The sequence below is a fragment of the Schistocerca americana genome, chromosome 4, assembly GCF_021461395.2.
Source record: "Schistocerca americana isolate TAMUIC-IGC-003095 chromosome 4, iqSchAmer2.1, whole genome shotgun sequence".
Classification (NCBI taxonomy): Eukaryota; Metazoa; Arthropoda; class Insecta; order Orthoptera; family Acrididae; genus Schistocerca; species Schistocerca americana.
This window is the reverse complement of record NC_060122.1, coordinates 281408444-281427713: the sequence shown is the minus strand read 5'-3', so window position 1 is coordinate 281427713 and position 19270 is coordinate 281408444. Positions and strand designations below refer to the sequence as shown.

General features: G+C 36.4%; 1 protein-coding gene across 1 annotated transcript in view; it reads left to right on the top strand.

The window, feature by feature from the left end:
* LOC124613409 (dynein axonemal heavy chain 7-like) overlaps positions 1-19270 on the top strand; it is a 755469-nt gene that overhangs the window by 453352 nt on the left and 282847 nt on the right. The window contains exon 22 of the mRNA XM_047142112.1: positions 403-582. Within this exon, the coding sequence (XP_046998068.1) occupies positions 403-582 (180 nt within the window). The remainder of the gene's footprint in view (positions 1-402; positions 583-19270) is intronic.

The following is a 19270-nucleotide window of genomic DNA, read 5'->3' as shown; positions in this document are numbered from 1 at the left end:
GTATACAAAAAAACTGTATTATTATTAGAAGACCATTATTAGCATTAGTTGTTCTGTGTTTACGGTGTTGCTGCGCCTGAATCAACTGACCTTAGATTATGCATGTTGTGAGACTAATAGATCACAATTCTTAAAAGGATATAGTTGTAATAGTATTTGCTTCTTTTGTGGTTTATCTGGTGCCATTTGGTTATTAGAAGATTACAATACTTGCTACGCTGTTAGGGGAAGGATTAATGTATAAAATATAAGATATATTACCCATAAATGAGCCAATAACACCAGCTGCCATTGTGTATACCTTCTGCAACTCTTTAATTATGTGTGAAGTTAAGAATTTATAGCTTGCACAATTGTAATTAGTAACAAGCTGTCCTTTTTTTTCATTCTTTATTTTTCCAGGACTAAATGCATTGAAGACTGGCATGCATACATTGTTAGAAGTGGCATCCCAAGTTCAACTGTCTATGATTTTGTTCAAGCCCTAGGGCTCGATCTAAAAACCCGTTCATGGATAATTGCTGGGCTTCCTCGAGACCATTTTACACTTGAAAGTGCAGTTATTGTTGATAATTCGCAAAGGTAAAGCAAAATATAGCAGCAAAACTGTTTGACCCTCTACCCTCATTTATTATTGCTGTTCATAATACAACAAAGCTATATATATTTACCGGTTTGAAAGTTCTCTATTTATTCTTCTCATGAAAACTGAATCATTTGCAACTATACAATCTCCATCATAGATAGTTTATGTACAAGGTATATTTAAATGCCAATTACAATTGTAATAACCATGTCTGTTGCTAAGGATATGTTTAGTATTAATTTCATCCAGATTCAGTGATGCAGCTTTGAAAAAATGAAATTGAGAGCTGGTGTAATACATAACGATTAATGCGCGCACTCTAAATGAAACATTATGTACGAAATGTCTAGGTATCCAGCTGAATTATCAGGTAAACATAAACTGTCAAAGAAGATCAGTTAGGCATCTTTTGCCCATAGAAATTCACTTAACTGTACTATCAATTATGCTAGGTTATTTTGCACAATGGCAATACTGTTCACCTAAGAATTATTTTGGGGGGCAGAGGAAGTAAAATAATGAAAATACTTATTGAGCAAAAGTGGATATAAAGAAAATTGTGTAAATAAGATTTCTCTATGTGTTACAGATGCCTTGTTATATATGTTGCATGCACTTCCTAGCCCATTTTCTCTTGAAGGTTATTTGTTGCTCTATATAAAAATCAATTTCAGGTTAGTTATAATTAAAGAATCATAGTAAAAACAAAAGTTAAATTGTGCAGGAATTCTGTGTTCTGGTGAATTGACCTTCAAGAAATTGCCATTGGACATATTCAAGTTATTTGAGGAGAGTGGAATGTACTGTATCACATTTTTGTTTCTGTAACATGGAAATGGTATATTTATGAACTTGAATCCCTATTCAAAATAAAATTTTTGTCCGTAACACTGTTCTTCAGACTATGCAAAGGGAATTTAGAAACATTCCATATATTCACTAGTGGAAAACAAAATATGGACACAATGAAACAATGGTGTTTCAGGAATGAAGTTTTATGCATGTATTTTACCAGTTAACAGCGTATGTGATCTTAATCACATTATTATACTTTGACTAACATATCTTTTCTTCTTGTTGCAATTGTTCGTGGTAACTTGTAGTACTACAGATAAAACATGACAATTTTTCACCTTGTACAACATGTGGTTTGGGGAGCATACATTTATTGATAACACTGAAAATATTTAGTGAATGTCTTCCTGAGTCAAAATTATTTATTAGGTATTATGTGCAATCAGCAGTGACATAGGATTAACCCTTGGGGCATTAAAATGCAGTACATAATAAGACCATTTTTATTAAAAAATCTTTAATGATAATTTCACCATAAAAAAAATTCAACTGTGAAAATTATTGAGTTGTGAGACAGAATTACTGGTCATTTTGTACCTTCAGGTGCCCAAAAAATTTAGCACTTTCAATAGCTGCATAAGAAAGTAAAAAATATTAGCCACTATCCTAGCTTTTGGAAATATTAGTTTCTTCCTTGGTGAGGAGAGAGGGAGAGATTGAGGAAGGTTAAAAAGGAACAGAAGGTCACTCACATGGGATGCGAGGGACGCATTTCTTAATCTGACTTTATCTCCCACAGTGTCTTCATCATCTCTGGACTGAAGTTGGCACACTGCTTGTCAATGTACTACCTTTGATCTCTTACTTTTTTCTTTTTTTCCTTTTTGAATCTCCTCCTTCAGCTTGGTATATTCTCCCACACATCACTGCTGTGTCCCTCACATCACCAATCTCAATACCCTCACCTTCTTTTTTAACCTTGCTGAACCAACTGCTCTCTCCTCCTCAAGGAATAATTCTAAAAGTAGTATTAAATACATTGTGTCCTGAAGATAAGTACCAGTCAGTAATTCTGTGTAATAAATTAAATGATAATTGGATAAATAAAAATATCAAATAACATTTTATTGTGGCATGTTTATTGGGATATAGTCTGTTGTATGCCTTACTTCAAAAAATTTTAGTGGCTGGGACCAAGAAGAGTTTATTAATTTATTGTACAATATTCTAAGTGGATGCACAGTGTAAGAACCTCCTATTCTTAACAGCCTATATTTTGGTACTCCAAATTTGTATTAGATCTAATAATCTCCCTCCCTCCCCCCCCCCTCTCTCTCTCTGTCTCTCTCTCCCTCATATGCTCTTCCATCTATTCCCTTTGTTCTCTCCCTTCCTCCTTCTCTTTCTCTTTCTAGCACCAATATTGATAATGAAAGGAGAACGTCTTCTTTTTATATATTCCAAAACACCTCACTTCAAGAGAATCACTGTCTATCTTATATGTTAATGTTACTTTACATGGTGCATTACTTAAGATACTTTTCACATTCATGGTTGATGTGTTCCTTGCTTTTAAGTTTAGAAGTGACATGGATACCTAAGGGCTGTAAACGTATTATGTCCCTAATCCTTTGCAGATCCACCAGGATGTCTTATGGTTGATGTCATTGAACTCTATAATAGGTAACCAGCTGAAAGCAGAGTCATAAGATTCTTCTCTTGTCTGTATCAGACCTAAAATGGCTAAATTAGTGCTTAGCAACCAAGGTGTATGGCCTGCATACCATATCACTGGGGGCAGGGTTTTCTGAAAGGGCAGTAGGTATGAAAGGAAGTCTCAAGGAGATTTTGAGAGTAATGTGTTGAGCAAGAGAATCATAAAACCTATCTCTCACTAATACAGAGATGCTTGTTACTTGTTTTTGGCCTTTACATAGAGTCACTTTTATTATACCAACACAGTGAATGCAAAGAATTTCTAGAACATACTAGGTGAGTCTAAAATGACTTTATCACTTTGGAATGATACAGAAATGTATTGAGATATCTTACAGAGCCAGTAGATGTGTAATTTTATAGCAAATGACCTCATGTTTGATTGATGTAGTGAATCAGTACCCCATTCCACCTCCAGGAGTGCCAGCATAGTGCACAGTTAAGATGGCTACTTTGGCTGGTGCAGAGTGTGCTTGCTGTGTATTTTGGTTTCATGAAACAAACTCTGCAGCAACTACTTAGAGTAAATTTCACACCAAATACACTAAAGAACCCCCAAGCAGGTCTGCAGGTTGTTCACTATGACAAGATAAATCACCAGACTGCCTATGTATTGATGGCTATGTCACACATGTTAGAGATAGCTTTACCCAGTGAAGATAACCAAGAGTGGATGGTTTACTACCACCAAGATAGTGCATCACCTCACTTCCTCACAGAAGTTGCAGGTTTCCTTGATAACTGTTTCACAGGTCAGTGGATTGGCTGTGAAGAGCTAGACACATGGCTGTCTCACACCCCTGACTTGACACCATTGGATTTCTTTCTCTGGGGTTTCATTGAAGACCATGTGTATGTTCCTCCCCTACCAAACAGTTTATCTGACCTTAAAAATTGAATCTACTCTGACATTACACAAGTTAAACCCAGTTAGCTGCAACAAGAGATATAGGTCTATAGTTCTGCACATCTGTTTGACATCCCTTCTTGAAAACAGGGATGACCTGTGCCCTTTTCGCAGTTCAGTCTGCGACAGCTCATCTGAAGATGACTGGCAGGTGCCCAGTTGAAATATCGTGCGAAGTATTGAACGACGACCGGCTGCAAGCCCGAAATTTATTTGAACAACTACAGTGCATGTGAATCTTCAGGTTTTCGCGGCGCAAAGACTGCTCCATTAAATTTCGGGAATGCAGCCGCATAAATTCTGCTTCTTCTTCTAATATTTCGGCTGTATATCTTTCAGCCATCTTCAGAGAGAGCCGTACGACTGACGCTCCAGCGCTCGCTCCATCCTTTTAAACTCGCGGACCGCGCCACTGCGCATGCGGCCACAGATGAACAAGGTGCCAGTGATGTTGATCGGCGGCAAAGACGTAACATATGCATGAGTTACGTCTGTGGCTGCGCATTCGATCCATGCTGGGAGATCGATGTATTACTGGGAGCTGAACTGTAGCGACGTCTTTGTAAGTTCAATATTGAAAGTGCCGGATTCCATGATTTATCTAATGTGAAACCGCTGTCTCTATTAATTAAATTCTTTGCCAAGCGGATTTCAATGGCCTTTTTTACTATGGAGTCCCAGAAAGATGAAACAGAAGTCAGAATTTCGACATTTTCATATACCATAGAGTGACCAGAATCATGGAATCCGGCACTTTCAATATTGAACTTACAAAGACGTCGCTACAGTTCAGCTCCCAGTAATACATCGATCTCCCAGCATGGATCGAATGCGCAGCTACAGACGTAACTCATGCATATGTTACGTCTTTGCCGCCGATCAACATCACTGGCGCCTTGTTCATCTGTGGCCGCATGCGCAGTGGCGCGGCCCGCGAGTTTAAAAGGATGGAGCGAGCGCTGGAGCGTCAGTCATATGGCTCTCTCTGAAGATGGCTGAAAGATATACAGCCGAAATATTAGAAGAAGAAGCAGAATTTATGCGGCTGCATTCCCGAAATTTAATGGAGCAACTACAGTGCAATCTTCCTCTGTGAAACAGTCTTTTTCCAAAGCTGTGCATTCAGCAGGTAAATGTTAGTTTCTAAGTGAATGACATTTTGTACAGTGCTGAAACTACTAGCATGAGTTTCTCAACAAAGAGCTTTATCTTGCTACCATTTTTGAAGTTGGTGGATTTGAGAATTTTTGCATGTTAGTAAACTGCTTTTAGTTTCCTGACCATCCCCACCCTCTTGTTTCCTATTATTGAACTTAGTGATGTTTGGAGGAAGTTAGTAATTTGGGCAGCTGGTCTTATTTTCACAGCCTTTGCCACACTGAGATAGTGACACACTGCAGTGAGTGACAGGGGCAGTCAAATTTTGATAACCACTTCTGTTAATAATAAAAACACTCATCTTGTTTCTTACTCTTCCTTGTTGTATGCTGATGCCTTGTTGCTCTCTTCCTTTCTGTGGTTCGTCTTTCTATAATTGTCTAGAGGATGATCGGGCTACTGCTTCAATAACAATGTGAAATCTGGTGAACTTTCTGCAGAATTACACATATATTTTCAGTCCTTTCACATCATAATACAAATCAATAAAAAACACATGACGCATTCTCCATCCATGCGCTTCTGACTTGTACAATCAACTTTCCAAAAAGAATAGAGATTTCCTTCTTACGACATGTAGCAAAGAAATCACTATCACACATGGATCTATTTATGCAAAATAATCTTTTGGACATACATTTCATAAAAAAATACAATTAATTGACTTTCTTTTTTAAGGAATCCATAATCATCATTGTAATTATATTAAGTATTTATAGACATTGACCGTTAAACATTTTTGCTTATCTTTGGAGTAGTTGATTTTTTATTTTTATGTCTTCACCGCAATATTGTTCACTTCATATGGTCCAACATTGGGTAATACATTTATCTCACTATAACCAGTTTTATTACAGTTTCTATATTTTAGATGTGGATTTATAGCACTTATATGAGCAAGTCTGTAGCGCATCTAGTACTTCAGTGCACAAATGTCACACCACAATACCAAAGGTTACTGATTCGAAACAGGTCGATCCTTCAAATCTTTTCCACATCTGGCAGTGCTCTGGAATTGTGAAAAACGTTGAGTATCAGCAAGGTTTGTTCCCATATTGAACTGTATGTCTCTGTGGCATGAATATGTAGATGTAGATGTAGAATTTAGAGATGTGTATTTTAGTCGTTTTGGAGGAAAAATGTATATACATGACGTACTACCTAAAAGTTCCCAAAATTTGTATGACCAGCACTTATAAATAGTAATACAACCAAATTCCACTAGGAGCAGTGTAATATATATTTCATGCGTCAGTATATCTACTGGCTTTAATCTGAGAGGACATATTTATTGTTGGCTGGCAGTTTTCTCTTGCAAAGTTTGCTTGTGTTAGTGATTTTGAGTACAGAGTCCCTGCATCAACTTCTGTTTTAAATTTGGCAAGAAACAGCCACAGAAATACTCAAAATGTTGGGTGCAAGCATTTGTTAATAACGCTTTGGGACAGACACAAACATAGGGCTGATTTAAATGTTTTAAAAATGACCGGATATCTGTTGGTGATGATGAACATTCAGGATTACCATCTGCCTGCATTACACCTGAAAATGTCAGTGTTGTTGGAATTTGGTTGTGATAGCTCTTCGACAGACTATCCACAACATTTGGTGATGCTCTAAAGTGGCTGATGGAGATGTGAAAAGGAAACATTCACAGAAGCGGCACAGGAATAACTGGGCCGTTCATCACAACAATGTGAGGCCACATATAGCTTTCATCACAAGCATTTTTGGTAAAAACACTGTATTCATCCAATATGGCTCTGTAAAATTTCTTTCTATTTCCCAAGTTGCATATGAAGATGAAGGGATGAATATTTGACTTGGTAGAGGAGATCCGAGAAGAATGGGCTTGTAATGGAAGTGATCTCTGCTCTATCTCTCTCCCTTATTGTAGTGTATGATACTTAAATTTAAAAAAAAAAAAACAGTTGCATACATGTTTGCAATAGTGCTGCAAGTAAGTGGTCAAAAATTACAAGTTCTGGTTTGCCAGTAGGTGTAAAATAAACAGTGTACACAATGTGTAACAGTAGCATTACATATATAGTAGAATCCTGTTAATCCAGACTAACTGAGACCAGACCTTGTTCAGATTAATGATTTGTTCAGATTAGATCAAATTATGGTGATGAGTTTCTAGAATGAAGTACACCAAGCAGACGAGTAGGTACACCATGGTAACAAATGGGAACAAGTGTGTCACTCCCTGCTCTTGTTGTGCGTTGTTGAGGACTTTGTAGGGTCTGAGGTCAGTACAATGCCAGTTGGTTCACAAAGCACATGGTTATGTTAGTTATTGATCGCTGGCATGCTTAACAGTTGCATTGTATTCATTCAGGTGTACTGGTGTGTGTATTTTTGACATGAGTTAACGGAAACATACAACATTAACTCTCAAAGAAAAACTGAATGGTTTGAACCAGATAGACAGTGGTGAGAATGTATCTAAACTGGCAATGGAACTGGGTGTTGGAAAAGCAACCATTTGCACTTGGGAGAAGAACCAAGTGAAACTTGAACTGTCCTTTGCAATGTCTTCGGGAAAACCATTCGAAATTTGGCAGACTTTGAAACAGTACCAGTATGATAAAGTGGATAAAGCTCTTTTCCTTTGGTTTGTGCAGGAAAGAGAAAGGGTAAGTCCTTTGAGTGGAGCACTGGTTCAGGAGAAGGCTGTTTACCTGAACAAGTTAATGAATGGTGATGAGTCTTTTAGTGGGAGTACTGGTTGGCTAGACAGATTCAAAAAATGTAATGGCATCCATCAGGTAACAATTACTGGAGAGAAGCCTTCTTCTGACCGTGATGCAGCAAAGGAATACTTGGATGAGTTTGAAAAAATTATAAGATAGGGGAATTATTCTTCCCAACAAATCTATAATGCTGACGAGACTGACCATAATTTTAGGGCATTGCCAACAAAAAGCCTGACATCAAAAGCAGAAGACCATGCTCCTGATTTTAAAATGTGCAAAGATCGTGTGACTTTATTAGCGTGCAGCAACACTGCTGGTAATCAAAAGCTGCCTTTAATGCTGATCGGCAAATCTGCTAGGCCCAGAGCTTTTAAAAAATGCAACATGAAGTCCCTGCCCATATATTATTGCAACCAGTGAAAAGCATGGATGGATGGTCCTCTTGATTGATAATGCACCATCTCACCCCAGTACTGAGGAATTATGTGATGGAGAAATTGTGGCGAAGTTTTTGCCTCCAAATGTTACACCACTCCTACAGCCAATGGACCAGGTTGTACTGCAAACATTAAAACTGATTTACAGAAAACAATTTTTAAGAATGCTGATCCAAGATGATAGTGGACAAAATAAAAAGGACCAATGTGGAGGATGTTGCTTATGGCCACAGAGGCATGGCAGAATATTTCAGGAAATACTCTGAGAAAATCCTGGAGAAAACTGTGGACATCTTTTGAATTTCAGGACAACCTAGTTGAAAATGAAGAGGAAAATCTATTACAAATGATACAGACAATCCCTAGATGTGAAGAAGTCAGTGAAGGATATGTAGGTGAGTGGATGGCAGCGGATGGGGCATGTGTGGAGAACCTTACTGACACTGATTTAGTTGCTGCTGTGACACAAGACCAGGAAGAAGTGGGCTGCTGTGACAAAAGTGACAATGAGCCTGAAAGTGACAAAGGAGAGCTGATGCTACACGGTGGCACAGCAGAAGCCTTGACCTCGTGCTACATATATTTGTAGCAACAGCCCACTGCTACACCTGTTGATTTGATGTTTATGAGGTGATGGACCAACTATGTGTCATATAACAGGCTGTCTTCATTATGCAAAAAACAATGGCTGAGGTTTTGTCATCTAAAAAGTAGGGATAAAATGTCTGCTGTATTTTAGTAAGTTTGACAGCTTTTCTTTCATTTTTATGCATTGTTTAAACCTAATGTTTTCTTACCAGTTTTTCTAATACATGTTTACTGTACTGTGTAAATTAAAATAGTGTGTATGTAGAGCAGTTTTCTGCACAGTTTTCCATACTTAGAGTAACCATTTTTCATGGTGGATTAACCAAACATTTGGATTACCGGGGTTCAGATTAGCAAGACGCTGCTGTAGGTATGGATGGTGTGACAGTAAAATTAATATTGAATTTGTATTTGAAGTGGAATTTATTAATTAAAAGGCTCAAGAAACCACCTAAAAATTGTATAGTACTGAAAAGAAAGTGATGTACATTGTCTCCACAAGTGAACAAATTTTCTTGTCTTACCTAATTTGTAATGTGGAGTTTGAGTTTTATTGATTGTGATATAGATAAGGTTAGAATATTTATTACACAATGCACTGAAGAGTTTTTCTGAGAAAGAACTATGATTTAATATCATCTTCTCTTGGCACTGATTAGTGATTTTGGACCTTTGGATATTCAATGATTTTCTGTTTTATTTGACTGTACTGTGTAGTTTTCAAATGAGTGGATGTAGTTGGCTATATACAAAGGTTGATGCTGTTCTGGAGTAGCCTAATTTGCAGAACTGTGATCATTATTGGAAAGACAGGGAGTCGGTTAGCTTGCTCTGCACTGGCCTGCTGCTGTAAGTTAGTAATAAATGAAACAGTACAAAAATTATTTGCGATGATGCTGGAAGCAGTTATATAGACATGTTTTTCATGAGTAATAATTATTTGAAGTCATTCCACATATATTGTGAAGTATTTGTCAGTCACTGTAGAGCAAAAACTTTATGAGAAATCAGTAGGCTCTTGTTCCAATTTGTGTCAGGGAGTTGATGTAGAAAATAATTATGAAGTTGCTGAAATATAATGATGAAGTGTGAATGCTATGTGACTGTTATGATGTTTCTATAAAATGAGTTTATTTCTGTTGGAGTTTTGTGGTGAACTGTAAGGCAAGGAGAACATGTTGTGAGAAGAGAGGAGTAATGGAAATGTATTAGTGTTTATGATGTCGATGATATGATGATTATAATGGTAATTATTATGTTGATGTACAGCGAAGAAATGTGATTTTGATTGAGCAAGCAATTGAATAAGGACTTTGTGTCATGAAAAAATAGGAGCTGTCTTTCGGCATCAATCCTAAATGCATAAGGCTAGAAAATTAAACAGCATGGTCTAGAGGCACTGCATAGCAGGTACATCACGGCAGTTAACTTCAAAAATGGCAACCACAAAAATTTTGAAATGTAAAATTTGGCACACACTTATCCACCTGGTGACAGATCATAGATGGAGTGGAACACATTGCAACCCACCCCACTACATTCCAGGCTTAATCGTGCGATGATTGTTAAAACTTTATTTATTTTCTGTAGTTGTGTTCTGATTAAATTGTTCTAGTGGAGACAGTCTATTAGTCCAGAAAAGACAAAGGATATGAATGGAACTGAGGAGAAGTGAGATATCATATGATGATGCTTCAAATACAAATTTTTGATTGAGTTCGTGAATTAATGGAGTGGAGAAAGGACATGCAAAAATTCATTTGTAGAAAATAAACAATCATCAGCCTTCTTTGTAATGATATGAATATAAATTAAAACTGTGCTTTATATAAGATATATATGATGATTAACAGGATAGAATTTCTCAATACTTTGTTTTACAAACAGATACAGACATTTCAGTTAATTTTTTAAAGCTGTTTCCTATTCTAGTCCAAACATGCTGTGACAAAGCTCCACCCATACTTCTTACAAGTGATACTTTGGGGATGTTTGTAATGGAACATAACCGTACAACATTGAATAAAAGCTATGATTCTGACAATAATATAGTATGTGATACTAGGCTGCAAAGTTTATGCAAATTTATGTCAATGAAAGGGCTTGTATTTGTTTCAAATCAAGTTCTCACTTTTACTTTTAAAACACTTTATTTAAAATATACACATGTTGACTTTATTAAAATAGGCGCACGAAGACTGACTAATGCGCCTCAACACACACACATATATACACAAACATCTGTCACCACAATCGATATTTCTCGAACATACTCGATATCCGATATAAATGTATTACAATTCCAACACGCCTCCTTACATTTATATCGCGATGTTTAACATATTCCTAATTTTAATGAATTTTTCTTTACATAACGACTTTGTGAATATATCTGCAACATTTTCATTCGAATCTACTTTAACAATATCAATGAGTCCCTGTAAATAATACTCATGCACAAAATGGTAATGTACTTCTATATATTTTGAATTCTTTGTGAAATTACCAAACTTCGCTATATTTAATGCTCCTGAATTATCTTCATATATGACAATAGGTTTTTCAAATTTAACATTAAAAATGTCTAAAATATCATGTACAAGTTTCACCTCGCTAACAGCTTCAGACAATGCTACATATTCTGCAAAAGTTGAAGCCTTTGTGACACTCGCTTGTTTTCTTGACTTCCAAAATACAACATTACTAAATAATCTAATTACATAACCAGAAGTTGACTTTCTATCCACACTATCACCTGCCCAATCTGAATCCACAAAACAATCTAATATCTCAGCACCTTCATTCCTACAATAGTTTAATTTCAAATCTTTAGTTAAATATAAATATTTCAAAATTCTCAAAGCATATTTAAAATGAGTACTACTGTAACAACTTTGGAATCTGCTCAAGTAATTCACACTATAGCTAATATCTGGTCTAGTACCCGAACTTATGTACAAGAGTGCACCTATCAAGTTTCTATATCTAACGTCATTACAATCTTCATACGCTGGTTCTAACTTTAAATTTACTTCCATTGGAGTTTTGTACAAGATCGAATCTTCAATTTTATATTTCGCAGCTAACGAATCAATGTATTTTTCTTGACTCAAACTCATAACTCTTGTTTCATAATCATAATTAATATCGATGCCAAGATATCTTTTTACCTCACCTAAATCTTTCATATTAAATCGCTTTGACAATAAGTTCTTAATCTTAACAATTTTTTCTTTTCTCACACAGCAAATGAGCAAATCGTCGACAAAAATAATCAAATAAATCAAGACATCTCCATCTCTCAATACATAAAGACAATAATCATATTTACTCCTTTTAAAACCTAAACTTCTTAAAAACTCGTCAAGACAATTGTACCAAGCTCGTGAGCTTTCTCGCAAACCATACAATGCTTTATACAATTTACAGACTCTACCCGTACCATCATCATATCCTCTTGGCTGCTTTACATAAACTTCAGATAAAACTTTACAATTTAGAAACGCAGTCTCTACGTCCATTTGTTCTATAACCAAACCTTCTTGACAACAGTATGACAACAAAATCTTTAATGTTTGCATATTGGTTACTGGAGAATAAATATCCTCAACGATTTCTTTTTGTTGAAACCCCCTGACAACTAATCTTGCTTTGTAAACACCCTCTGATTTCTTTGTGAAAACCCACTTTACATCAATGGCTTCTTTATCAACTGGTTTATCTACTAATTCCCATGTTTTGTTTTTGTTCAAACAATCAATTTCCTTATTCATCGCTTTTTCCCAATAATTTGATTCGGCACTGTTAATCGCCTCCTCAAAGCTTTCCGGACTATTTGCACTGCAAAAGTTTACATAAATAAAATTGCTGTAAACATAATCATTTAATATTTTTGGTTTTCTTTCTCTAGATGATCTCCTCAACTCAAGTACTTTCTCTGATTCATGATTATCAGAAAGCTTTTCATTTTTCTCAATTTCCTTCTGTTTTTCTATTAGTTCAGTTTCATTTTCTATACTTTCGTGTTCAGAATCACTAGAATATTCACTTACTGAATCATAATCTTTAAACCCAATACATTTAACACCACTTTCAACAATGTCCACATGTCTAGCAACAACTATCTTATTATTTATTAGCACTCTGTAGCCTACTTCACAATAACCCATTAAAACCCCCAAATCGGCTTTCCTATCCCATTTCGACTTTCTCAGTTGCTCAGGTACTCTTACAAAAACTCTACTCCCATACAACTTCAAATGATTAACATTAGGTTTTTTTCCCAGTAATATCTCATAAGGAGTTTTCTTTTCAATGGTGTTAGCTAAAGTTCTGTTTTTGAGGTATGCTGCTGCACAAACCACTTCAGGCCAAAATCTCTTGTCTACTCGCGCTTCGGCTAGCAGACACCGTGACATGTCCATGATGGATCTGTTATACCTTTCAGCAGTACCATTAAGCTCATGCACATAAGGTGGACAAGCATTCAATACAATTCCTTTTTGTCTCACAAATTCATAAACATTTTCATTTAAATATTCCTTCCCATTGTCACATCTTATCTTTTTAACAGTTTTCCCAGTGAGATTCTCAACTTCATTAATATACTCTACAAAACATTTGTATACTTGATCTTTAGATTTTATGGTGTAAACACGAGCTGCCTTACTGTAATCATCAATGAAAGAAAGAAAATATCTTTCCCCATGCATTCCAGTAGTTGAGTGAGGCCCATTTAGATCTGTGTGAACAATTTCTAAGATTTCTTTTGCTTTGGTTCTATTATTTTTAAAAGGAACATTATGCATTTTGTTTTCGATACAGATTTTACATTTCATAAATTCTGATTCTAGTTCTGAAGGAACCCCATCTAACAATTGATGTTTACATAAAGTATTTAGATAATTGAAATTAACATGTCCCAAAATGCGGTGCCATTTTTCCTTTGCTGTCATATTATTGTCTTTACTCATAACATTAACATTAACTTCTCCTTTATTAATAGTACTACTCATTTTATACAACCGACCCTCTTTCCATGCAATCGCAATCAATCCATTAGCTTTATCAAAAATTTTTGCATTATTCCCTACCGATACAATTTTGTGATTATCTGTAATTTTAGCATAACTGATCAAGTTTTTGTCTATGTCTTTTACAAAGAAAACATTTCGCATATTAATTGGAACCATTTGATCATAGACAGGAAAATTACTAATTACATTACCAACTTTAGTAGCTTGCAAAATTTTTCCATCAGCAATTTTTACATTTATAGGTTGTTTTAAAGTTATACTCTTAGAAAAATATTCCTCATTATTAATAACATGATCAGTACAGCCACTGTCTAATAACCAATTGATTTGAATTTGATTGTTATTACTTGACTCTACTGTTCTATTTTGACCTATCATAGAATTAACCTCTGTTATAAAACTACTCATACCATGATCACTCTGATGGTAACCTTGCTTGCTGTGATGCCGACCGCTGCTAAAACCATGCTGCTCTCCTCGACCACGTTGCCTGCTGCCATAACCTCCACGCTGCATGTTGCCGTAATATCCACGCTGTACATTGCTATAGCCTCCACGCTGCATATTTCCATTACCTCTGTCGCTGCTTTGAAAATGTACTCCACGATGCCATGTGCCTCTGTTACTTGTTCTTCCCTGGGTACAATCACGTTTGAAGTGACCTGCTTTGCTGCATCGATAACATACTTGCTCCTGATTTCTTGAATTCAATTTTCTTTCTGTGTGAAATGCATTTGATTTTACCTCTTCATTTCCAGTTTTTGCATTCAATAATTGAATCTTACTTTTAACGTATTCAACTGTCTGGTCCTCTTCCTTCAAGACGTCCACTAAGTCCCCAATATAGCTCATTGACTCTGGTAACGTTCGCAGCATATAATTTAACTTCTCCTTTTCCGTTACTTTGGCGCCTGCAGATTTCAGCTCATTTACAGTTTTTTCAAATGCACTGAAAAATGTCCCCGTATCACTGTAATCACTTAACCTCAATTTGTCCAACTTGTTTCTGCATAATATTTGAAGGGCTGTAGACTCTTTCGAATATAATTCATCAAATTTCTTCATGATCTCGAAAGCACTTTCTCTGTCACTCACGAATTCTAGTTGCTTATTTGTGATTGCACCATAAATATAGCTGATAGCCTTCAAGTCCTCTTCATCCCACGTTTCGTTGTCTGAACTCACTTTTGCCCTCGTAGTCACTGTATAGCATTTCTTCATTTTTAGGTACATGATTATCCGCTGCTTCCAGTTCCCATAGTCTTCGCCATCAAATACAGGAATAGTTATATCAGCCATGTCGAACTTTCTGAATAACACGCGACGGCCACAATATAATATTTAACTTCTACTTTTCTTTTCAAGAACCACGCTCTGCTACCATGTTTCAAATCAAGTTCTCACTTTTACTTTTAAAACACTTTATTTAAAATATACACATGTTGACTTTATTAAAATAGGCGCACGAAGACTGACTAATGCGCCTCAACACACACACATATATACACAAACATCTGTCACCACAATCGATATTTCTCGAACATACTCGATATCCGATATAAATGTATTACAATTCCAACAGTATTGTAACAATACTGGCTTACTCTATTGATGAAATTAAGTCGACGTCAGATGTATCAAGACCAGTTAAGATTAACTGCAATGAATTTATAAAGACAATAAAGTACAAATTGTAAATATGCCAAAAGCAATGTAAACGAAAGTCTAATTTATCATTCACAAAATTTGTAGATGCGATAGTCATAGTAATTATGATACAGCTAACTATAAAATCATAGGATTTATGTTATGAACAAAAGCCATTTTTTATTTATAAAACTATTAACAAAAATAATTAAAACATTTTTATGAATACATATTTCACAATGTTGCAATGATCTGTGAAGCCAAATTCCATAACCAGTTTTGTAAAAGAATGGAAATCTTAAATGTAAACTCAGAGACATAAGATTGAAACAGTGGGCAAAACAATTTTGTTTTTGTTGGAAGCAATGGCAATACCTGTGATACAACAGTATTATCACATCATTTTTTGGGTACAAAACCCATGTCAGTCTTTGTCAGTTTGTGATGCAATAAACACATTTTAAAAGATTTTTGATAGTTTTGAATTCATCATTTCTTTGATTTACTTGACACAAAGCGCCTGACATATGTGGATGCAGGTATTATTTCAGTGCAGGAAATACAAAAAATCTGTGTTACACACCTCATTAGAGATTGTTAATAATCAAAGAGTTAAGTAGCCATATAAACTGGTTATGTTTTAGGTTCCATACATGATTCTTCAAATTGTGAGACACCTATCATCATAACTGATTTATAAATTTTGGCAAGATGTCGTTCCCCATTGTCCTGGACATCAACTCTTTGATGAAATTAGCTGGGGTGTAGATATTTGTGCCATATACCATTTCCATAATAGATGCACCAGTGTTAGACTTGTAAGCAATGGAAAAGGCAATGGTAGGCCCTATGTCCAAGTGCCCCACATGACAAATTATAGCGGCCTTCAAGTTCCTGTGCCATGTCTCCACAATTTCTTTGCTTGGTGGGTAATAGCTAATAGTTTTATGGTGCTCCATCCCACACATCTTTGTTAACTGGTGTAATAGAATTTACTCAGATCATCTTCCCCTGTCAGTTGTGACATGTATCAGGCAACCAAAACATGCTACCTATGGCCTCAAAAAGGTCTCTGGTTTCTTTTTGAAAGGAATGGCCTCTGCTCAATGTGTAAACTGATAAACAACTGTAAAGAGAAAGCAGAGCTCCTGTGATGGCAGTATTGGCACCACCAAATCAACATGTACATGTGCAAATTCTTCACAACTGTCATGGAATCTTCCCAAATGAAGGTGGATGTAAAACCCCACTTAACGTCTTTGGAAGGCCAAACATTCCCATGCCCATGTTTTGCAATCTTTGATTATAACAAGCCACACAAAACAGTATTCCACTATACGTGCCCTGTTTTTAGTACCCAGATGTGCTAGAGCACAAATACTATGAAATGTCTTCCTGCAGTAGGTCACCGTGATAAGTGTCAGTGTCTTCCTGCAGAGATGTCACACCAAATTTTCCGACTAGAATTAAGAATACATACTTGCACTAGATGCAGGCCAGTCATCTCAGCAGAGAGGAAATCTTGCAACTGCATTTTGTTGCCGTGTACAATAACTTAACTCATTAAAATCAGTGCTTTGTGAATCATTACTTTTGCATGAAAGGAAGTGGGTACCAAAGTTCTCCTCTTCTGATACATGCTGTATGACAGTTCTATTTGTTAGTAATGACTTGGAGAACTGCGCTCACTGCAAACCTTAAAAACAAATGTTAGGAGCTTGTGGATGGTGAATGTAGTGAAATCCTTTGCCCCCAATAACCCCTAAATACACACATTCTCTCTCTCTCTCTCTCTCTCTCTCTCTCTCTCTCTCTCTCTCTCTCTCTTTGCAATACAGTTTCCAGTAGGGAAAAAATGCAAGGGGTTGAAATGAGAATTAATGAATTGTTGCAAGACTGTGCCTATTGGTGTGTGATTGATGCATACCACAATAGCTAAAGGTGGTGAGAGAACAGGGTGAGCTAAAAGTGTCACCTGGACTACACTTTTTCTTTCACTGCCTTGAAACACTGTTGCATTTCTGATGACAAAACAGTAACGGGCTTACTTTCGGCATTGATACCTGTGAGTGCTGCTGTGAGAGGTTCTGGTAGTTCTGCTGTCCTGGTAGCTGTTGATGGTAAAAATTTCTGATTCTCAAGAATGGTAATTCTTGGTATGTAATAGGAAGTGACACTTGCTTTATAGCCTGCATGTTTTCTACTAATGGAGGTATTCCTGATGCTGTAAGCAAATATCCCAAAAAGGCTACTTAGTTTTGCCCTAGCAGGGACGTCTCTTAACTGATGGTTGCATGACAGCCACAGTGTCATTGAAAGACCTGTCTCAAATACTCTGCATGTTTGCTTGCCGTTTCAGAAAAAATCAGTATATCATCAGTGTAAGCAAAACATAATTGAAGACTAAAAATTCAGAAGGGGCTAAGTACTATTTTTGTCAAAAACAAGATTTTGCTGTCAATAGGAGGTATGTCTCAAGGTCATTGCCTGACTAGAGGTGCTATGTCCGTATGTGCTCCTGTTAGCTTTCTAGGGCCACTCGTACATGGCATTCAACCTATTCTGCTGTTTGACAGTTAACATTTGTTAGTGTAGAAGGCTGAGGTTATGATGCATTGTGAGTCTGAATACTGTGATGGTCCAAAAGCAGTGAAGAGACAATGTGAAAATGTTAGTAAGAGAGTGGTGGAAAAGAAAAGAAGTATGTCTGGTTTATCATACAAAACAGGAAAAGGGAAAGAAAGACCTCACAAGCAACAGCCAAGCATGCAGGTATAGTATCAGTACATCAAACGGTAATGCAGCACAGGAAGAGTATCTATGTGAGACTCTTATGATTGAAAACAAATAATATAGTTTTCTAATATTATAATGTGTCACAATATTTGCATTTAAGTTACCTGTAAATGTGTTATTATTGTCACTCGTTGTCAGAAGAACATATGACAGACTTCTTTCCTACACTCTACCTCCAAGAAGAGCAGACACAACATACATTCTTAATGGGACTCATAGATGTTATCCAGTAGGACATCAGCAAAGTAGAAAGTACACCCATCCAGCATACATCAACTGTGGCAACTCGAGCCAGATTGCATTCTGGAGTTGGCCGTCTTGTGCGCATGAGGTGTGCTTGCTTGTGTGTATGAATGGTGTGTGTTTCTCTTTTGCTGATGAAGGCTGTGACTGAAAGCTTTATGTAAGTGTCTTTTAATTGTGCCTGTCTGCAACTTAACATGTCTTCTTTACAGTAAGTAGCAATCTATTTCTTCCTAGATTGTTGAGTTTATGTTAATTCAGACTGGAACCTGCAAGTGACTTGCACATCACCTAAAGCAGAGAGGTTGGCATTGTTGTGTCAGATGCTAGACTTATTATACGCCAGAGGTATTGTGACGTGGTTTTGTGTGTGATCTCTTCATGATATAATAAATGGAGAATGTGTTCTTCTACTCATCTGGAAACCATTGATTCAATGCTTACTTGCAGCTCTCATAATAGTTAGAAGTTGGTGGAGAAACAGTGATATCTTCCATTGTAGATGTAAGGTTTGAACTAGTTAGCTGACTACGTATATAAACTTCGAAGTTGGTGGAGCGACAGTGATATCTTTCACCATAGATGTAAGGTAACTGACCACATAGATGCACTTGTTTTATCATGCATTATTCCTCTACACAAAAAATTTGCTTCGACTTCTA